Genomic DNA, 23,875 nt, shown 5'->3' with positions numbered 1-23,875 from the left:
GCGGGCTGTAAAATAAACTCAATTCTTCAAAGATACATGCCACTTTTGTACTTTCTTCATAGAAACACAAGGATGCAACTACCTTGCTGAACATACTACTTAGGAAATCTAACAGCTTTCAGCAGCCTTTAATCTAGAATTAGAAATCTAGAATTAAGAACAATGGTAAGAACTGATCATTTTTCTAATTAAAACATATCTTAAAAAATGATACTCCAAACAGACCTCTGTTTCACTTTATACAAGCAAAATACAAACAGCCGGAATTAAAATCCTTTAAAGAAAGACACCATGGGCTAATCTTTAAACCCAACACAGGTCCATCACACTAACGGGTGGTAAACATGTTCTTCTGTGAATACATCTATAGTAGTTTACATTAAATAACAAACCTCTTCCACTGTATCTTTACGTGCTTGATATAAAAGTGGCTGAAGGTCTGTTGATTCTCTAACCCAGTTATCAAAGGAAAAGGAACCAAGGGGCTGGGTATCTACGACGCGCCACACACTATGGTTATACATTCTCAATGAGGAAAACACTGTCTTGTCCATTTCACAAATGATAAACTGAGATTCAAAAAAGATGTAATAATTTTCTTCAGCTAGAAGATGATAAAGATGAAGGTTTTACTCAAATCTGTCTGACTTCAAAACTTTTCCAATCGTACCTTATTCCCTCCCAACAGGAAACCCAGAGCAGTGAGTCAGTAGAATGACGAGTTTCAGTCATATGACATACACTTACCTATATCTTTATTTTGCCAATACCCAAAAGAAAAACTCATCCTCTTTCAATCAAATGTGATAGCTGTCAAACCCTTCTGCACTTTTTCAGTAGGACTGAATTCCAGCTACTAAGAAGATGATCGAGTAAAATGGAGAGAAAAATCTATTGTGATCATAAACCCTTTAAAAAAAATCCTCAAGAACATATTCGAAAATCACTCAAAAAGGGTTCATCAGTTCATTTTTTAAAACAAATAGAAATATCTCAGTGGAATTGAGAGGTGCTTCTCCATAAGGTACACTTGGTCTTTTTGCTTAACATTCAAGAACAAATAATAGATTGTATCAAATTGCCCTCAAAAGTTTATCGCTCACTGTCCTCCGTCCCTCCTGCATCCAAAAAAAAATAAGATCTCAACATAAAGGCAATCTCCTCCCAGAAGCTCTCACGTTGTTCTTTTCCATTTCCCAACCCTTGCCTCTGTTGTTGTCTTACTTAAGTCTTCACAGGAGCTAGGTTCTAAACCAAATCTAGCAAAGCTCATTTATAGGAAACTACCTTCACAGTATTGTAAGTAAAATCATTCTGTATTTCATTATTTTCGGAAAATAATGTTTAAATCCAAATGTGCCTTTCCCCCATAAGTTTTTCTTTTAAAGCAACTCCTTAGTTAGGGAGTTGTTGAACAGAAGAACTCTGGGTACATTTCTTTCAAGAGGGAAGTACACCAAAATTTCTTTGAGACTATTTAGGAAAAAGTGGCAACATCAACAAAAAAAAATCCAGTGAAAAGAAGAGAATGTTATTGACCACAAAAAGAGTTGTAATGTAGCTGTAGGTTTATAGATTATGAAGTAGAGAAAAATCTGCAAGTTTTCGAGATTTGCCTGGCAAAAATTTCTTTGGAATCATTTTCTTCTAAGAGGTGAAAGCATTTTTCTAAGATGATGCCAGCTCTAAAAACAACCTTCCAGATCTCTTAAAAAGCCAAGTTCAATTTTTAATAGTGCTATGTACTTTTGGTTTAAAAGAAAAAAGTGCAAGAGAAGGAACCATAGCCAAACAGTAAGTTTACTCCAGTCATGCCTCAAGCTATACATAATGATTTCACACAGCACATATGAAGAAAGGATTTTTTCATTTAAAGGTAGAACATAGACATCTATGTCATATATGTAATGTTTAGGTATAAGAAACACAGAACAGCCCCTCTCTCACCCCAAAGCCCAGGTTTTTATTTTTTAAAGATTTCTCTGAAGAGACACAATCATGAGCAATATTTCTAATTAGACACCAAAACAAAGGCAGAAAAAGAAAACTAATGTAACTACATCAAAGTGAAAAGCTTCTGCATAGCAAATGAACTCAAGAACAAAATGAAAAGGCAACCTATGAAATAGAAAATGTCTGCAAATCATACATCTGATAAGGGGTGAATATCCAAATATATAAAGAATTCATACAACTCAATAGCAAACAGCAACAACAACAAAAAAAAAACCCAAACAATCCAATTAAAAAAGAGACAGAGGAACTGACTAGATATTTTTCTAAGGAAGACATACAGATTGCCAACAGGTACATGAAAAGGGGCTGAACATCACTAATCATCAGAGGAAAAAGTCAAAACCACAATAAGATCCCACCTCACACCTGTTACAATGGCTATTATCAAAAAGAAAAGTGATAGTAAGTGTTGGGAAGGATGCGGAGAAAAGGGAATCCTTGTGCACTGTTGGTGGGATTGTACACTGGTGCAGCCACTATGCAAAACAATGTGGAGGTTCCTTAAAAAATTAAAAATAGAACTACCATATATGATCCAGCAATTCCACTTCCGGGTATTCATCCAAAGGAAATGAAAACAGAATTTCAAAGAGGTATCTGCCTCCTGTGCTCACTGTAGTATTATTTACAATACCCAAGATACGGAAACAACCTAAGCGTCCATCAACAGATGAATAAAGATGTGGGGTGGGTGGTGTGTGTGTGGGTGTGTGAATGGCACATTACTCAGTCACGAGAAAGAAAAACATCTTGCCATTTGCAACAACATGGGTGGACATTGAGGGCATTATGCTAAATGGAAGTCAGACAGAGAAGGCAAATACTGTATGATATCACTTACCTGTGTCATCTAAAAAACCCACACTCATAGAAACAGAGACCAGAATGGTAGTTACCCGGGGACGGAGGGTGGGGGAAGAAGGGAGATGTTGGTCAAAGAGTACAAAGGTCCAGATATATAAGATGAATACGTTCTGGGGGTCTGATGCACAGCATGCTGATTATAATTTATACTACTGAACTATATACCATGTTACCCCGAAAATAGGAGCTAGCCGGACAATCAGCTCTAATGCGTCTTTGGCAGCAAAAACTAATATAAGACCCGGTCTTAGTTTACTATATAATATAAGACCGGGTCTGACATTAATTTTTGCTCCCAAAGACGCATTAGAGCTGATTGTCCGGCTAGGTCTTATTTTCGGGGGAACAGGGTAATTGAAAGTTGCTAAGAGAGTATATCTTGAATGTCTCACCATAAGAAAGAAATGGTAATTATGTGACATGATGGAGGTATTAGGTAATGCTAAGGTGGTAATCATTTTGCAATATATATATATATATATATATCAAATGAACATATTTTACACCTTAAACTTATACAATGCTTGTTATACATCAATTACATCTCAATAAAACTAAGAAAATGTCTAATAAAATCAAAATGCCTCATAAGTTAGTGCCACCACAATAGACTCCATCAATACTGAGATAATGATAAATGTTTAAATACAAGGTAAACAAAAATCTAGGTAAGATCAAAAATGTTTATTAGTCTACAGATTTTCACAGCTCCATACAAGACTAATCCTCCTATATGAAATGGACAAAATCTATGGGATTACTTATTTTAAATTAATTTTTAAATTTTAATGTTACCACAAAATTCATTAGAATCACTCCCTTACAGAATATATTTCAAATAACTAGTGTGCTTGAATATTTCACATTTCAACTTATTTTAGAGTTGTCAAGACATAATCTAAGTCTAATGTAGGCTTCAAATAGCACTTAAAGAAACATAAAGAAGGAAAGTTGGAAGTCGAGGAAGATAATTCTGAGATAAAAGCTAAGCATAGTAAAAGACAGAAATCTACTGGAGACCTTATCAGGAGGCAGTACCACACTCCCCTGCATTATCACTATAACCTCTTCTCCCGTTCACAAGCAACCCTTGAGCACTCTGGGACTAAGTGGTTATTTTAAAAAGTTCTTGTGTCATATTTACTCTTTCCTACGACCCTTATCAGAAGCCTGATGCACTCAAGTTCCATAATTCACACACTCCAATTACCTACCTAACTGCATACCCAAGAGGAATAATCAGAAGCATAAAATGCCACCCTCATAAAAAGAAAAATAATGAGAACTAGGATTTAAAGTGGACGGGTTCATTTTGGAGGGTGGAGACATGGGTAAACAGCATCAACACTGTGCTCTTAGTAACTAAGAGGAATAAAAATAGGGTTTTTTAAAAACAAAAGCAACACTTCCTTAATAAATATATACTAAATCCTTAACTTTAAAATGAGATGTATTACAAAAGCCCATTTCCTCATGAAGATACATTTCCCCGTAAAATACTAAAGATGGTGGTTCATTTCAAAAGCTGACCCAATACCTATTTAACCTACAATCTAGTAATCTAGTGATACAGTACAGTGCTGAATGAAATGTGGTGAGAGAACTCCCAATGCTTCAAATACATAGTAGTTCAGGTGAAAGTATAGGAGCCTAGCAAAACACAACTCCAAAAAATGCACTTCAGGGCTTCCACATAACCCAATATGTTCACACAATTATATACATGGATGATTTTCTTATGAGAGGGTCCAGAACTTTCCTGAAGTTCTCAAAGTGGTCGCCCATAACCCCATCAACGGAAAGAACTTCTGTGCTACGTAAAACCTAACTCCTTTCTACAAATCCCTCAGGTAGATTTTCTCAGTGAAATGGGGCATCATGAGAATTTATGGTCTGCACACGCTTATATATAATGGTTAAGTTCATGGATGCAAAACTACCAAAAACCTCCCAGAAAAACTAAATGAAGGAAAATGTACAGTGAAGAACACATTTCAACCTTTTATGGGGTCTAAAGTGCCAATATAAGATGACACAGGAAGTTCATCTGAAATAGAGGTTGATTATACTCTATTGTAAAGTAGATTTTTGATTGGTCAATAGCATTTGTCTATACAGTTGACTTAGCTGCAAGCAAACATTTTGTAATGTTTATATTTGCAAATAACCACTTAAAAATTGTTCCCCATCATAGACAAACCACATGGGCAAAAATTTACCGCACCTTTGTTACCAGTTTTTAAAAAGGAAAATTCATCTTCTACCTACATACAATTCAAACAAACAAAAATGTGAATTACAATAATAGGTAATATGACGAGTATACCTTTCTATTAATTTTGATCATGAATTTTTGGACAATAACTCCTGTTTATATATTTTTAGCATGACTTTCAGCTTTACCCAAAAGTTTCTATAAACTGATATAACAACGTTCAGATATGTTCTTTTCTTAATTGAGGATAATTGATTGGTTTTGGCTCTTTGTTAAAATAAATTTGAACTGCATAGCCTGTAAGGCTATTTGAACCAACAGTGTAAATTCAGATTCATACTTACTTAAAATGTTATCGTTTGTTTACCTCTTCGTCTCTGGCCATGAGTCTCTAGCTAAGCCATTATGATACTGCATCTCTTTTTCCTATCTCAACACATTGTTATACTTCTTAATACACTAGCCAACTAGTTTTTTTATAGGAAGGCTTTACACAAGACAGTGCCACTCACCCCTCCTGCCTTCAGCAACTTTCTTCTAAACTCCTCTGTGGGGTTGTTGAAAGTTAGCTTTTCACAGCGGAGGTGATTCACTGGTGGATGGCCTTCAAGATGCAGGAATAAGTCATAATCAAAGCGGACTTTCTTAGGTTCTTCCTAGAGGGTGAAAAAAGGAAGAAACAAGAGAGTTAGGCATAAATAGAAATTTCTAAAGCAAAGGTTTAATCCTTAGAAGGAACAGAAAGAAAAGACCCAGACATCTAACAGCTACGGTGTTAAAGAAGTACTGGGGGAAACATGATCATGGAATTATCTACAAAGCAAAATGCAAATATCTGATAAATTTGTTTCTTGTGTTAGGGGAAAACCAAAAAGAACAAACTTCTCATCTTTCCTGCAGTATTTGTAGTGGTGTGACACCACCAACACAGCCACCCAACAAGAAGCCTAAGACACCTGTGAACCCACTTTTTCCCAGTCCCACTCTACCTCCCACACCTGTTGCCATTCTCCCTCCTAAATATTTCTTGAACAAGCCTTCTAACCCACACTGTCATGCTCTGACTCACTACCCAAACTATAACTCCTTCCTCTAATGGGTTTTCCTGCTTCAGGATAGATTATCTTCAATTCCCCCTTCATTCAGACCTCAAAATTATCTATGTGAAACCAAAATCTATCCATGTTTACTATTTGATTAAAATTTCAAGAGCTTCCAATTGCCCCCAGGCTATAAATTTAAGCTCACATGAATGCCACAGAAGGGCTTTCACAATCTGGCTCGTGGCTCCCTATCCTACCATATCTCTTCCGCCCAGCGGATGGCCTGGCTCCACACTCCTAGGGGTTCCCGGTATTTATCTGGTTCGGGTAACTCTGGCTCTCCCTCTTGCTTTACGTTACTATCTCCATTGCCTAGCTCCTCCACTCCCCCACATTCTGCTTTTTCCTGGACAACTTCTCCTCATCCTTCTCCATTCAGCTTCCACTTTTTGGAAGCAGTGCTTGAACTCCATCCCAACTCCTCACGGCGTCTTCTCTGCTCTGTGTGCATCTCTTTCTTTATCCTTGCCACATTTTAACATAACTGCCTTCTTATTAGCTCCCTTTACCGATGGATCATTCTTGAAAGTAGCAACAGTAGTAGGTTGAATCATCACTGTACCCTCAAAAACTAGTTTAGTGCCCGTGCTTAGTAAAAATGCAACAAATATCTGTGAGATGAATAAAAGGATGGCATTTTCCTGAACTGGTAGGACAAAATAGCATCATACCCAAAAGAAGACAATGATTAGCATTTCATGATACCCAACTTCTACTCTCGAACAATTATTACTTTGGATGGCTAAACATTTAAACCTCTCTACGCACCGATTCTTGGTATCCAAGATGAAATAAAGACTGATGATAATAACCATAATAACGAATAAGGACTTTACCTCATTTAATTCTCATAGCCCTCCTTCGGGTCAGTGGTGAGGTCTGTTTTACAGATTAGGAAATTAAGGCACTCAGAATTTGTTGTATTACTTTACATAAAAACTCCCTGTGTATTATAGCTATTAACCATCTCTGTGAAATGTAATTTTTTCATTTGTCATTAGCTTTGCCATTTTACGTTTTCAAGGTTCATCCACATTGTAACATGTCAGTACTTAGTTCCCTTTTATGGCTGAATAACCTTGTATTGTACGGGCATACAGGTTTTTGTTTATCCATTTACTGGTGGATAGACACGTGAGTTCTTTCCATGTTTTTACTACTATGAATAATGGTGGTATGAGCATTTGTGTACAAATTATCATGTGGACATATACTTTCATTTCTCTTGGGTATATACCTAGGAGTGGAGTTTCTGGGTCACATGGTAACTTTATGTTTAGCATTTTTAGGAACAGCTTTACCGTTTTCCAGAGTGGCTGTACCATTTTGAAACCTCACCAGCAATGTATAAGGCGTTTGTGGTTTTTTTAATAAACTTTTAAATTTTACATAGCCAAACAAAGTTTTCTTTTTAAAAAAGAATTTGTTATATTCCTAACACATGATTAAACAAAGTGATTTGAACCCAGTTCTTTTGACTAAAAAGTCTGAGCACCGGAAACTCAGAATGTAGCATTCTGAGTCAGAATGTAGCATTACCTATTACAAATTCATGATTTCCACCTCCTCTTCCAAACTTCCCCAAATCATACTCATTTGTTCACTATCTCTTCGCTTCTACCACCAATCTGAAATGAAACCTGCTTCCCTCTTTCATCATTGGACCATTCTCTCCTGGTTTTCCTCACATTTACTGGCATTCCTTCTCAGTCTTCTTCACAGGTCTCCCTTCGTTCTTCATTGACGGATACATGTCCTTTAACTGTTGCCGACGTTCCCCAGGGAGATGACCTCCACTCACAGGGAGCCAGTTCCACCGACATAACCGTGACCCCCATCTATATCCCCAGCCCAGCTCTCACTGGACTGTCTGTCATAGGCATGTGTTCTACAGTCCACCCACATCTCCACTAGGTTGAGCCGCAGCAACATGAAATTCATACATTATTTTAAGCTTATCTTTATCTGTGCTTCCTTCTATACTCTATATCTGGGCAAACAGAAATCCTAATTGCTTGTCAAGGTTAAAACACACAAAAATCATCCCCAACTCTTCCTTCTCCTTTACTCATCACAGTCAAATTGTCTCCACGTTCTATCTTAGTATTCTTCCTTAGGAACTCTCAAATCTATCCCCTTTTCTCTAGTTACCATTGCCTTCGTTTAGACCTTCACCTTCCTCGTCTGGTCGCCTCCCTGTTTGTGAACTTACCCCATTCTTCTTCTCACAATGACAACAAAGTGATCTTTCTAATATAAAAATCTGATTACATCTTTTCATAGATATAAAAGCCTTTAATAACTCATCATCTTCTACAGGATGAAAATCCCATTTGCTTGGAATAACCATCATAGCCTTTTAATACCTTTCCTGCATTTCCTTCCTTTTCTTATCACACCCTGTCCTTCTATAGTTTTGACGCACTTGCAGTTACCCCATACTTCACAACACCACATTCATTTTGCCTTTCTCAAATAGTGCTCTCATGCCTAAAATGTCTTTCCTTCCAGCATCCCTCCCTCCCTGGGCTACTTAGTGCAAATTCATTATGGAAGACCCAGCTAAAGCACGAATTCCTCTGAAAAGTCTCCATAACTCCTCCAATCCAATCTGAAATAGACATACCTCTTACAGTATTTCTTTATTAATGTAATTATCACATTGAATTATGATCATTTTTCACTTATCTGCTTTCCCCTAAAGTGTAAAATAGTCAATACAACCTTGGAATTAATTAAAAACATAAGAAAGCTGTTTTCTGCCTTGTAATTGGGAGTATAAATTGATAGAGCCTTTTGGGAAGACACTTTGGCAATATCCATCAACATACCAAATGCATATGATACCCTCACCTAATAATTCTACTTCTAAGAATCTCTTTCATACAAATAATCAAATATGTGTGTGTGTGTGTGTGTGTATATCTATATATACGTATACATATACATATATACGTATATATACGTATATACGTATGTATATACATATACGTATGTATACGTATGTATATGTATATATACGTATGTATATGTGTGTATATATATATGTATGTATTGTATATATAGCCAAAAACATTTTAAGAAAGGAAAAAACTGTATTAAAATTGTAATACTCAATATATACCAATAACAAAATACAAATACAAGTCACGTTTGACTTCTGCAATTACAAGAGGTGCTCAAAGTGGTTACCATCAGCATCCATAAACTTCTGATTACGGCGAACTACTGCTAGAGCAACATTGACCAAAGTGTCCACTTGTATACATTTTTTTGGCACCTGGTATATATTAATATATTATAAAATGTTCATGGCAGCATTGTTTATAATAGCAAAAGAAATAGAGATGATATTCATGGGAGTATATCATTACCATGGAATACCACTCAGATGTTTAAAAGCACTGACTTGGACAGGAATATTGCTAAGTAAATTAAAAGCAAGTCACAGAAAAATATTAAAGGATCATATATTATGCACCTGCCAATGTCTACACTGACATACATTATTATCAATGCAAACATATGGGGAGAAAGCTGGAAAGGCTACACCAAGTAGCTAATAATGATTAAATGGAGTCAAGAGAATAACTTCTAAGTTTTACTCCCTACACTTTTACTAGGAGTATATGTCTGCATACATTTTAAAGAGAAAAATGCATTGATAAATATAATTAGAAAAAGAATGAATAACATCACTTTATAGTCAGCAATAGCTTAAAACAAACAAAAATCGTTTTTCAATAAAACTAAGGGTAAAGACTGCAGAAAGTGACTATCTTTCTATGAATCCTGAGTGCAATTTTTTTAAAGACTTCTTTTTTTTTTTTAAGGAAAATGTACCCATGAATTTGTATTCTAGCCAACTGGGTATCTTTCTTGGAGAGGACCTATCAATATTATGTCAATCTATGCTCCTAAGAAAAGATCCTTCTCCAAGTTCAACCAAGAAAGCATGTTTATATGTGTATGTATATATATATATATATATAAGCATGTATTATATATGTATGTATATAAAGCTAGTACATTTTTAGAGGTGAAAATCTGGTTTTGGCAACATTACATCACTCCTCTCATTCTGCTTTCGTCCTTGACAGTTACTCACGTACTTTCTCTGAGGACAGAAAGAAAGACAGAGGCATGGGATCCTTTCGAACCCAAAGTGCTATAGAGTCATTTATGTTTTAGTGTGCCTGTTGGTTTAGAGTTTCTGAAGCTCACATGATTCTCATAGATAGACTTAGGCTGTTGAACACAAACACAAAATAAGACACAATGAATACACACGAATTTAAAAGAAACACTGACACTCCAGCACCCCTTTTGACTCTGACCTCTCGGGTAAATGAGCGAAACTGAAAACAAGCTTATTGGAAGCAGGGAAAGCACAAGGATAGAGATGGGACCAGGATGGGATGACAGTCTTAATATGGAGGAGTCGGACTCTTCCAAGATCACATGGAGGTTTTGGGCTGCTTTCTCTTACCTTCTATGAAAACTTTGAACACTACTTTTTCACCAACCATTATTGTAATGGGTGTTCATTCCTCATGACAGAATTGAGTAAATTGTAGGGATAATAAAATGATAAATACTCAAAAGACAGAGCCTTAGACAAGCCATGCAATCTTTCAATGACTCCGTTTCCTTTCCTTTAAAGTAGGAAAAATAGTACTTATTTCTCAAAAGTTCTTATAAACCTACTAAGTGAAGCAACATATATTAAGGGCTCAGAAAGCTGCCAAGGACAAAGTAAGCGTTCAAATATTTAACTACACAGGGCTAGGTTACTGTCAAATTTGGTCCCAAATTATAAATACAAAAAAAAAAAAAAAAAAAAAAACAATTAATGGGAGTAGGTTTGTAGGGAGGTGATGCAGCAGGTGGTACGCACGAGGAGATGGGCTCAGAAAGAAACAAAAAAACACATAAAAAATGTCATCCACATATTCCTACTCTTCAAGATAGTTTAATTAAAAGTGAATATTCTCTTAATTAATCATAAAGAGCTTTTTGCTGGGCCTTCTATACATTGAAAAAGCCATTGGGATACTGTTGCACTGGAGGGACTGAGCATTAGAGCGGCTCATCAGTGAGCCTCCTACTTTGCTGTGCATGAGGATCACCCAGAAGGCTAGGAAATATGCAGACTCCCAGGCCCTGGTCCCAGAGATTCTGACTCAGGAGAGTGGGATACAGCCTGAGAATGCCACTTGTAACATTCTCGTGGGTGATGCTGAGACTGCTGGTCCGAGGACCGTACTTCATGGAACACTGACTGCCTTGGATCACATGACATTCTATTAGCTTGGTGCCTTTAAAAAGCGGGGGGAGGTGTGTGAATTACCTTACTTTTAGACAAGTGTTAGAAATTATGATTAGTTTGGAATAAAAGGAAGGAACGGTGTGATTAGAAATAACAGCTAGCATTTACTAAGTACTTACTTACATATGAAGCATTATTCTAAATTCTCAGATTTATTGTGTCTAATCCTCCTAGCCACCTTAAGGCATAGATACTCTTATCCTACCTCCATTTAATAAATAAGAAAAGTGAGCTCCACAGAGTTTGAACAATTTGTCCCATATTATACAGTGTGTGTGTTTAGCCATATTTGTGCTGTTGAAAGATTTTAAATCCATAATACCTCAAGTTGATATAATTGTATATGTGTGTCGTGTGTGTACACCAGTTAAAGATAAATGAGGTTATTCTTTGAAAGTCTCAAAAGTTCTAGAAATATGAAAATGAGAAAATGAGTATTTTACTGAAAAACCGTAATTACTCTTTTCTATTTTACAAACATATCTTAATCTTCCTTTTCAAGTAACAATCACTCTTTTCTCTAAAAAGAACGTTTCATGAATTCCATTTAATCTGACTTCATATAATTGAAATTATCTTTTTCTAGCCAATTCCTCTATAATTAAGGGTAGCAACAGCCAAAATTCCTAAAAGACAAATTTAGCTTTTATTTTAAAATCATCTAGTGATAGAAGTGCTTATGAATCAAAATTATTTTAAACATCATTTGGATAATGGAGGATCTTCTACTGAAAGATTAATGGGCAAAGATTACATACCTTGTTTTTAAAATAAACCTCAATTGGCAAAATGAAACCAGCATACCCAGATTCTTCTACTTTGTAAGGTGGGTCTTTGCACACTGCAACATTAAAAATAGAAAATAGGTGAGATGAGTATAACAGACAAAAATACACATTCTTTATTTTTAAGGATATCTCATTCTACCATCTGTATCATCCTGTTTTCATAGCCCTTTGCCAACCCCCATCTGCATCTCTGATCGATCCTTTCTTTCTTTTCCAGAACCTATCATAATTTTCCTATGTAAAGCAAATACCTAAGTTATTTATTCAAACCTTGATGGGGGCAGCTTATCACATTCAACCATGATCATTAACGACAACTTCAGTTGTTATCACCGTGCCCGAAAGCTTTCAGGAAACTGAGGATAGCTCCTCGTGACCCAAAATTTGAAAGTTTCCTAACAAAAGTACTGTCCAGTCTTTATGTAAATCACTCCACCCTAAACCCCTCGCTTCTCTAAGCTATCCTGATTTTTATGCCAAAAAGTTGCAGGACCACCTTCTTTCCTTAGAAAATCCCAAACCCAGATTCTCCCCATGTTATTGGTGCCCATGAAGTCACTCCCCTATTTCCCCTAAAAAAAAAAAGAATGCTTATTGAAATACTGGTATACATACAAACACTTAAGATCTATTCACATCATAAGTATATATAAGAAACAACAAGGCTTTTATATTTCTTATGAAAGGAGACTATTAAGAAAGACTACTTAGGCCAGCTCTTGGGAAATGACAGACACCCGAGGAAGCTAAATATGACTTCATCCCCACTAAAATTTCCATTAAATCAAAATCAGCCACAAAGCCAACTGGAATCATTCTAGGTAAGACTGCATTTGGTAGCATCACGAAGAAGTAAAATGGACATGCTGAACATCAAGTCAACACACCCTCGTAGCCCAAGTCCTCTGCAACAGGGCTCCAGCTTACCTTGCCAGCCTTCCTGCTTGGGTCACCCACCAAACCCGTCCTGCATCAATTCCTCTCAAATATGCCCAGCGTTTCCCAACTGTGCCCTGTCCTGCTGTTACTCCTTCTAGCACACCTTGATGCTATTCTTAGTATTCTGACAGTTCAAATCCCATTTTCTTCACAAGGCCTTCCCAGACCACAGAGTACTATCCTCTCTTCTCCTTTCACCATTCCAAAGCATGAACTGCCTCAGTCAACTCAACAGAGTTCCTTGTTTCTATATATTCAGGAATGTCCTCTGTAATTTCTTTTCATTCCTCAAAGACAGAAATATTTACCTTAGGAACATAAAGAGGGGCAAGGGCTCAGGCAAACCTAGGTGCCAATCCAGGACCCGCCTCAGACTAGCCAGGCGACCTCCGAAAAGTTACCCCAACTCTCTGAACGATGGGTTCCTCTTCTGGACAGTGTAAGGATTAAACATAGTGATGTATGTAAAAGCACAGATCCTGGCACACATACCGTGTTTCCCCGGAAATAAGACCTAGTCGGACCATCAACTCTAATGCGTCTTTTGGAGCAAAAATTAATATAAGACCCAGTATTATGTATTATATTATGTTATATTAAAATAAAACCAGGTCTTATATTAAATTTTGCTCCAAAAGACGCATTAGAGCTGATTGTCAGGCTAGGTCTTATTTTCGGGAAAACACGGTACGTTCTCAATAAGTGACTGAAGTGAGGCAAAAAATCTAACCTGCAAAATACCCAATTGCCATGTAAACTTCTCGGATGAAAATAGAAAGGAGGACGCAAGTAGAGACCCCTGGATCTGGATTAGAAGACTTAGGTCCATGGTCCTGGACTAAGGATTCTCTAGACGGCTTCCATTTCCTTTCCCTTTAAAAGAGAGAACACCATCTACGCATCTCTCAGCATGGCTGTCAAAATGCAAGGAGACTATGTACGTGGGGAAATAGAAGTGTGAGGCTAATACAGACGACGATGATGATATACATGAAAACTGGTTGGACATTCCATGAGCACAGACATGGCTGCAAAGAGGTGCGCTGAAGATAGGATTTTAACACTTGACTGTCCCCTTCGACCCACCTGAGAACCAATTCCTCAAACTGACATCAGAAGTTAATCAGGAATGAGGCATCTCACCTGACCTTACGTGTTTCTTTAATAAAATATGAAAAAGCAGAAGGCCTCAGAGTGGCATGAGTCCTTCATCCACTGACCACCTGCCAACCTGCCATGAATATTCAAATACCCTGAACAGGTGGGGTGGGTAATGCCTCTGAGTGCACCCAACACCCCTCACCCACCCCAGCTAGTATTACACCCACAGCCTTTCCAGGCTGCAAAGCCCTTTTTCAGAACAGCAGTTTCAGTGTCCTGGTTGTTTGGGATTAATCATGCCAAGGTCATGTGGAGGAAGTTTATTCTGTGGGTGCTTGTACATGCCAGAGAAGTTATAGCTGTTCCGCTATACACCCTTTTGTGTAATTCATTTTCTCTATTCTGCATGCAAATTGCTCCTATTAGAGGAACAGCTGTTAGTGAGCACATCTTATAGTTGATAGTCTTAGATTTTTTTCCACCCTCTAAAGGAAATTATCTGTTATGTATTAATATTCAATAGAGGCCTGGTTTTATAAGAAGCTGTTTACCAACACATACCTCAATTACTTTTAAATGGAATACGTTCATCAATAACAATGAACAATGCCTGTACAGTACCGTGTTCTTAATTAGAAGCAAACAGTATTTTACACACAGTAAACATGTCAGAAAACCGGTAGCAATGCAAAACAAACTTATAGTTTTAATCTGAAGAAACTCAAATTAGGGGAAATAGTTAGCTTATTTATTTATTCAAGCATCTTATAACCAGAATCATTAACATAAGTTTCTAACCTAGCTCTTTAAAAGAAACAGGAGTAAAAACTAAAAAACATGTTAGCCTGTAGGGCTACAGCAGTTATTTTTAAACTAGTAGTACCACGTTTGGGATCTCCTTCTGTCAGCAACACTTCTTCATTACAAATCCCTTTGCTATGATCACTGGCCATCGTGTCACCTTTATAAGATCTAAGTATCTTAAACCCTTCAACCTCTCGATTCTTCCTCTCGATTGTTGAAGAATCAGATAATCCTTAAGACCTAGTATGTAACAAAAGGCCAAGTTTCAGATTAATGATGGGATACTCATCTTTGGAAAGCCATCACATTTTTTTTAGGTGACAATAAAATGGGAGGATTAATATTCAGTCTTTAAACTACGAGCACTAATTCAGTAGAAATCACTGGAAGCTCTTTTTCCTGTCAAAATCCAGTCCAGATATTCGCTCTTTCAGAACATCTCCCTGGTTCCTCTTCCAGGCTTCTCTAGTAGCACTAAACTATCAGGCTGGTGGATAACACGCATTTACCTCTCAGACTCCTCCACTAGACTGAGCCCCTGAGGTCAGCAACCCCATGGTTATTCATATCTGTAACTCCAGGCACTAACATTGAGCCAAATAATAGATGCTCAACAAATGGCTGTTGAATGAAATTTCTTAAACATTCAGGACAACCTTCACTAATTTATCATTGGGCTTTAGCTTTCCAGGAGCAGATATGAGTTGGTATTAGCCAGTCGAATTCTTCTTCAAACTCTCTACAATCAACATAAACTTTTAAAAATCGGTACAGGTGATAGAAAGTGTTGCCCTAGATGAGTCTTCTCCGGAAAGCTGAGTACCCAATGCTAACTAGTAGTTCTAATTCTGATAGTACCCCATTTTAAGAAACGGAGTTAACAAATTATGCCAGAAGACCTCCAATGTCACTTTGAAACTAACATTATATAGCCACAAATACCACGTTCCTTCTCCTCTACCTTCCATACATTATTATCCACGTACTCCGAGGCTCTACCTCGGAGACATTTTCAAAACTCTTTCCGTCTGAGCAACCACATGTACCATGCAGGTCCACCATCACACAACACCCAAAATTCAGGCCTGAGAGGGACAAACCCAAATTTTTGTAAACAATGAAGAATTGAGTTTTTTCCCCTAAAATAGCTTTGCAAAAACAATAGGCACAATATAAACCTATATACATAATATGTAGTATGATGCTAACTATATATTGACCATTAACCTATTTAATGTTTAAGGTGAGCAAAAAATATACACAAGAAAGAAAAACACAGGAAAGGGGAAAAAAGTCATCAGCTGGTTAACGTGGAATAAGTCAAATCCTCACTTATTACCTGAAATTTTTAATATTCTTCCTTCAGGAGAAAAACTTCAAAAAAGAGCTGCGCTTGGTATAGAAAAATAAATGCCCCTTAGAGAAGAATGAATTTGTGCTTATATAATAATTGCATATACAATAAGTAAATGTAATTAATTAAAAGAGCCTATTTTTAGCATTAAAAAAAAGAAAGAAAAGGAGAAACTCTTACAGACCCATAAGACCCTTACTTAAGCTTTAAAAAATATATATCATTAGGCAACCATTTTCTTCCTAATCCTTAGGAAAACAGCGGGTGGATTCTTCTCCAGAGCCTCTCTCCAGCGTGTTTGCTTAGACACTATGATTTATGTCCATCGGAATACTTTTGTAAAGGACGTGCCCCAGTTGCCCATTGATAATTATTGCTTTCACTTTGTTTACTGTGTAGAGCCCTTCAGAAAGGAAACACACCAAACTCTATATATAGACTGGTTGTTACCACTGCTTTAGGCCAAATGTCCTTTCCACCTTGAGCATTTAGACTCCTTCCCTTCCTGCTATAGTTTCACCACACCAGAGCCCCCATGAATAGTGAAACAGGGTGCTGCATGGCCCATGTCTCTGCCCCAGCTGTTCTGTGTTTGGAAGTCCAGGGCTGACATCTAGCAATCTGAGATCCGCACGGCCACTGAACACAGCCACGCCGTTACATGCGACATTATGAGAAAAACAAAAGTCAACAGTTGGATTCTGTTTTTGTTTTTATAAACACACACACACACACACACTCACACACAGATTCACACACACACATTCTACTGTTACTTCTATTTAGCTCATTTCAAAACAGGTATTTCTAAACAACAAAAAATGTTTTCCCCCTGGGTGTCACCTCCCCATTTTTCTGAAAAAGGATTAAAGATAACACCAGGCATCTTCTGAGTCATATTGTTGAGCTGTTTTTACCTTGTTGATTTTTTTTAAATGCAATTCTAAAAGCCTAATTGATTCCTATGCAATAAAGAACTGGGGTCACACAAGATAACTGTCCAACTAACTTTCATAAAGTTTTAAAACAACAAACCAAATACAGTTAGCTAACGAGGCAGGTGTGGAACACCGTCTCTCTCCTCAGGACTCACCACTCACAGACCAGCTCCAATAGCTTCTCCTCTGGAGAGCCTTCTGCCAATACTCCAAAACAGAAATGGCAGTTTTCTTCTTCTGCGTTCAACCTTTTTTCTCATTGCATCATTAGCTAATCCTACTAGAGCTGACACTAATAAACCTTATCCTCTATTTAATTCTGTGCTTTCCAGGAGCTGAGGCTACATTTCATGCCTCTTCTCATTTCAGAACGCAGTCCCTCATTGGTGACATTGAGTTAAATTAATGATATACAACTTCAGTATGAGCTTCAAAGGAAGAGATGGAGCAAGTCCGGCAGTAAAAAAGAAAGGCCGGATGGCGAGCAGAGAGGATGAACAGAGAAGTAATAGAACAGGAAAGCGGCATAATAGATAGGTCAGGATAAGGAGAAACACAGAAAATAATGAAGAAAAACACAGATAACATGGATAAAGGTAATACTTATATACAGAACCTCATACTACACATTCAGAAAGACCAGATGGGTAAAAATGGATTACACAAATAAAAAATCATTAATTTTGAAATTTTGCAGAAAACTCCTAGATTTGGAACAAGAGTTCAAGACTCCAAATTGGCTCCATATTGAAAAAAATCTTAATAACAATACCAAAAAAATGCCTTCATTTGTTAGTAACTTGGAATCTTTACTTATAGACTTGGAATATCCCTAGCCTCTCCCTCCAAAGGGGAAAATTGGGGAACACTTTTAAATACATGCGCATTCTTAGCTTTCTAGGAAGTTACATCATTAAAGTTAAGCAAAGCCCATCTAGCTGAGGTTAAATCAATACATTCCATCTTGAGGAAATATAACTGCAATATTAAAATAAGATCATCTTCATAATCATTTCTTCAAGGAACATATAACAAATGAGCCAACAAAATACAGAAATTGCCCAAAACTATGTAATATTATGAATTGTTGGGAATTATTAAATATAAATCCACTAGCTTACATCTTTCACTAAAATTGATAGTACTTCCAGCAACGTGCCCAAGTTCCCTCAATATAACTCAATATCTGGCATTGCTTCAAATGACTGGCTTAGTGGAAATATATTTCCAGGCTAATTTTATTGGAAATAGTAAAATTGTATCTTCAGAGAAAGTTCAACCGAGAGACAGACCTACCTAATTCTTTTCTTTTCTTGAGAATTATTCACATGGAAAAACCTTACGATTTCTATCTTAAAGATGACCATCCTTTTTTTTTTTTAAGTTAAACCTTGGGCAAAATATTTTTCAGAATATCATGTTTCAAAAGGTCCTTCTGGAAAAGCAACATTAGCTACATGGAAAATGATCTTCTAGGGAAGTAATGAAGAACCTCCCAGGATTTGGCAGGAGTGTCTTCATCTCATCGTGTACCAGTGTATCAGAAAGCTGGTCATGGGAAACACAGTTCCTCCTTGTGGCTGTGTATTACTTAATAAAGCATATGAAGAGCTACTGAAGAATCCCACTTCCTAAAATAATCACCTCACGATTTCCGGAGGTAGCAGAAGTAAACAATCCTTAGATACCCCTCTGATATTAAAATCTTACCCAGTTTTACCCCAAGTTTTACACTTGGCCCAGCTTTTCCTAAGACTGGCGCTGCTTTTTGTTTAGAGGGGGAAAAACATGTAATGTCTTCATTTACAAAACTATACTATTTTCCCGTAAATAGTAATTCATTTTTTCCCCTCAGATATTCGCCTAATTCATTCAATCCAACAGGCACTGAAGTCGTAGGGGTAACAAACATAAGATGGAGTCCTGCTCTCAAGCAGATGACGGTCTAGCCAGAGACACTGTTGTCTCGGTGCAGGTCATACTCTAGGGACTAGAGACAGAGCAATAAACACACCTCCATGAGCCCTGCACTGACTATGTCCCCTGGTGGGAGGCAGGGACGGGGAGGAGGCAAGATGAAGGAGAACATACATACAAGAACATGCGGAGAAAGGAAGCCTTGAGTAGTAAGTGCTACAATGAAAATAAAACAGTACTGAAAAATAAGTGCTAACGTGAAAGTAAAGCAGGCTGACGTGAGAAGAATGGGGAACTCCTTCTTATTTCAGATTAGTATTCCCTCTCTGAGGAGGTGACATTTAAACTGAGATCTGAGAGAAAAAAGGAGTGTGTGTTGGCCAGGCAGGGGGAAAGCACTATTTAAGTTGCTAACAGAGGAAGATGTGTAAACAGCCTAAAGAAAGCCTGTCTTGATGTTGGCCTCCAGGGCTGCGCAGCTCCTTACCTGTTTTTAACTCTCTAATTGAGGTGAAGGCCACTTCCTCCCTCCTGAATATTTCCTGCTCACTTCTCTTCCATCCTGAATTCACCATTTAACATCCACACAGATTTGGCTATTCTGATTGATTCCACGATCTCATTTCCCAAATCTTAAATTCTCCCAAAGCTACAAACTCCCAAGAAAGCAATACATTTACTTATAAAAATCTTCATTATGAGTCTTCATTATGAAGGTTTTTTAAATGGATAAAATTCTTGGGAATTGTACAACCTAATTTTAATTGATAGACTTTTTTTTTTAATTATGTTCCTTGAAAATTCAGTGTTCCTGCACACAATACATACAGAAGGAGGAGTTGGGAAACACCAACCATAAGAAAACAGTGGGCTTTACGTGCAATTTGAGAAAAAGAAAGATCAGAAGTGAAAAGCTATCTTCAACGGGAGGAAAATAGTGCTACAAGGAAAGTAAAATCACATGGTTCAGTACAGAAAGGGTAAGTACAAGAGTGATGACATTCAAAATATTAGAACACAGAAACTACAATTTTATCAAACATATATAGTAAGGGGATATCTTTCAACTGAAGTAAATTTTTTTTCTTTAATAAGAGCACAGTATATAAGAGACACTTTTAAATGTATTACATCCATCTTTCTTCCATAGATTGCAATTCCATTTTTAATACTTGCCCTTTAAGTATTCAATGTAGAGGATGATGAAATGGTTTTATACACAAGAGAGCCATCAACTGCATTAGGGTGATACGAGTGGCAGTGTTCTAAAATAATCAAATATAATAAATCAAAGATCAGACCCATTTACCTTTTAAAGAAAACAAAACCCACAACAGCCTAAGAGAGCACCACAACTCTAACTTCACAGAAACACCAAAAGAGAATGGTCCAAAATAAGTCAACGATCCGTCTTTTCTTAATTGTTGCTTTATTCTCTTTACACTAAGGAAAACAAATGCTCCCAGGGAAGGAATCAAAGGAATCAAAACTGTTCTAACTTTAGAGGAAGATTTAAGAACAAGATTTTTTTTCAGCATCTTTTGGACTCTGCTTTGTTTTTCTGTTTTTAGCACTTGGCACAGAGATGGCCAATCCTCAGTCTCCTAATTGATTTAAGCTCCATTAGATATTACAAATGAAGACAGAAGGAGGGTGACACTAATATGGTGGCAACTGTCATACATGGTGCACACAGGAATGTGGTTCCTGTTTAGCCTGACAAGCTCTCAATCTTCTCAATTAAACCAGGGAAAATCCTATATCCTCACCCTTCTTAAGGAAGGGTTTTCAAACTGTTTCAGGAAACCCTACACCCTTGCAGTGTGTGTTAGCCATGAAAAGTAGTTTGCATTGCTTTTACAAAAGCAATAGGGTGTTTGCCACAAACAATGAAAATTTAAATACTCTAAGGACTAATTCTGAGTTTTAGATCTATTACTAGGGTCTCTTAAAATTATGTAGACAAAGAACTAAGCCACTGCAAAAAGAAAATCTGAAACTACTGTTCAAAAGTATGTTATAAAAATTTATCTATATCATTAAAGTAAATCCACTTTTACAGAGTATGATTTTTTTTTTTGCTTGCTCCTACCAAATATAGCAGTGATTTACTCTTTCCTCCTTATCCTCACCACAAAGTGAGCTACATTGATTTGTCAGATTTGTAGCTCTGGCATGCCTTTTGGCTAAATAGATAGTAACAGGAGAAAAAAAACAGCTTTTATTCTTCTTTAGAAGTCATTTTTTTTTTTTTTTACAAAATTACCAAAAGCAGCGCTAATTGCCTGGTACTTCTCATGGTCTCTGTATTCCAGGAAATAGTAGAGGGAAACAGTATACATACAAAAGAAAGCGAAATGAGAACAAACACAAAAACTATTAAGAGTCAATATTATAGGTGGGAACTCACAAACTGGAAAGCTTAGGAAACAAAATCAGGAAGAAGCAAAGAGAGAGTCAGTCATTAGGTTTAGTTTTAGTTTGTTTAAAGAAAGCAGCTATGATATTGCCAAAAGGAGGAAGACAAGAAAATTTTAATTAGTAATGATTCTAGAACAAGCTTAGTGGGAGACTACGGTACAAGCTGGAGGATATGAGAAACATTCCAGTGGTAACTGAATTAGGCTATTTCTTCATGGTTCTTTCCAATCTTGAGATACGAAGGAAATAAGTTTTCTAAGAGGAGATAAAACAGAGGATTTTGGTAAAGAATTTAGGAGCCAATGACGAGCAGCTTTATACTCATTTGGGAATAGTAGAGAGACTAGAAACGAAGGTGTCCAAATAATGCACAAGGCACCTTGACTTCGGTTCCAGATAAACCAAGGAGAATGGAAAAGTGAAGAAAATTGAGACAGAATATGAAGAAAGAGGAGGATAAAGGACGCTGGTGGTTAAGATGTTACCAGAAATTATTACTGTACCCCAAATATAGTAAGTATGAGAACCCTTGTGTGTAGTGTTGAAGCACACTATAAGAACTGGAAAAGGGTTTTGTTAAGTTAAACCAAGGACCCGCTCAAAACTTTAGCAACAGGCAGCATTCTGCAGCAGAAAAAACGTGTAGTGTGGAGGCAGAAGAGCTTAGTGGTCGAGAGAAAGAGCTTTTGAGAAGAAACCCCTTGGTTCAGATGCCACCCTGGACACTCACATAACACATCCTGTCCTCTCAGTTATGAAATGGAGCTAACGCTCTTACCTACATCATGTAGCTCCTGGAAGCTTTAAGAGGCCATCTGTGCCAAAGGCATAAATGAGATAATCCCTGCACAGCTTTAAAACCTTTTTTGGAAACTAGAAGTCATCCAGGTATCCAACAGTAGTCAAATACAATCCATAAAAATTAGAGAACTTACTCTGGACTTTCCCAAAAATCTTTCGAAAAAAAGACTTAAATACAAACATTTACAATTGGTTCAATTTTAAACATTCTTGGAGCTAGTTTTGTTTTGGGCCTTACAGATTCTTGGCAGGGATGTCTGAAAAAAACAAATATTCTTCCCTTTGGAACTCTTTCGGCTCAATCCACCACTAAACGTACTAGCAGTTGGTCCACACTGGCAGCCCACCTTCAGACTCATGAAGCCCAAATTAGCAACATAAGAGTGAAAAGAAGTAAGTAAAGCTTCCAAGGTTATGTATTACAAAGCAGTAACACTGAAATAGTGCAACAAAACACACAAGGAGGAAACAGAATTGTAATCTGAATTTGAATCCTGTGGTATAGCAAAAGAAAAAATATCAAGGAATCAAGAGACATGGTTCTGGTTGTCAGGTGACAGGGAGGTTGGGGGACTTGGTGAAGAAGGGGAAGGGATTAAGAAGCACAGATTTGGTAGTTATACAATAGTCTTGGGGATGGAAAGTAAAGCATAGGGAACATAGTCAATAATATTGTAATAACTATGTTTGGTGCCAGGTGGGTATTAGATTTATCAGGGGATTACTTCGTAAGCTTTACAAATGTCTAACTATTATGATGTACAACTGAAACTAATATTGAATGTCAAAAAAATAAAAATTAAAAAGAGACATGGTCCTGGCCCCATTTCTAGTATCACAGACTTGCCATCTGACCTTTGGAGAATGCCTGAAACACTTACCCCAGGCCTCCTGTGTCGCATAAGGGAGCAGCTTCCATTTCAGAAGCTGCCTCTACAACCAAAAATTCTGTTATTCCAAAGACAAGTCATAAATGCTACTTCTATTCTAACTTGAAGGCAGGTGCAGTTTGCTTTCTAGTGTCTTCATTTAAGCATGAGACACTTATCAGCTAAATACCATATCTGCTATACCACAAGCAGGAGATTGGGACAAACAAAAGAACAACAGAAACACAACAAAGATTCCAAATCACACTTGAATTTTTTAAAGGCTTTTTCTTAATTAGAAGAGGATTTTATTTTTATTTTAGACCAGTAAATAAATGAATACTCAATTGAATAGAGGCTGCCCCATATTTAAATAATACTATAAATTAGATTATCATTTTGTTTTCATTCTGATT

The 23,875-nt window shown here is 37.0% G+C and overlaps 1 protein-coding gene across 3 annotated transcripts in view; it reads right to left on the bottom strand.

Moving 5' to 3' along the window:
- MLLT3 (MLLT3 super elongation complex subunit) overlaps positions 1–23,875 on the bottom strand; it is a 256,534-nt gene that overhangs the window by 107,251 nt on the left and 125,408 nt on the right. For all 3 annotated transcript variants that reach the window (XM_033123720.1, XM_033123721.1, XM_033123722.1), the window contains 2 exons: positions 12,286–12,368; positions 5,608–5,751 (listed from right to left, as the gene is read on the bottom strand). In XM_033123720.1, coding sequence (XP_032979611.1) covers positions 5,608–5,751; positions 12,286–12,368 — 227 coding nt within the window. The remainder of the gene's footprint in view (positions 1–5,607; positions 5,752–12,285; positions 12,369–23,875) is intronic.

Source organism: Rhinolophus ferrumequinum, chromosome 12 (genome assembly GCF_004115265.2).
Source record: "Rhinolophus ferrumequinum isolate MPI-CBG mRhiFer1 chromosome 12, mRhiFer1_v1.p, whole genome shotgun sequence".
In the NCBI taxonomy this organism is placed as follows: Eukaryota; Metazoa; Chordata; class Mammalia; order Chiroptera; family Rhinolophidae; genus Rhinolophus; species Rhinolophus ferrumequinum.
This window is presented reverse-complemented; position numbering and strand designations above follow the sequence as displayed.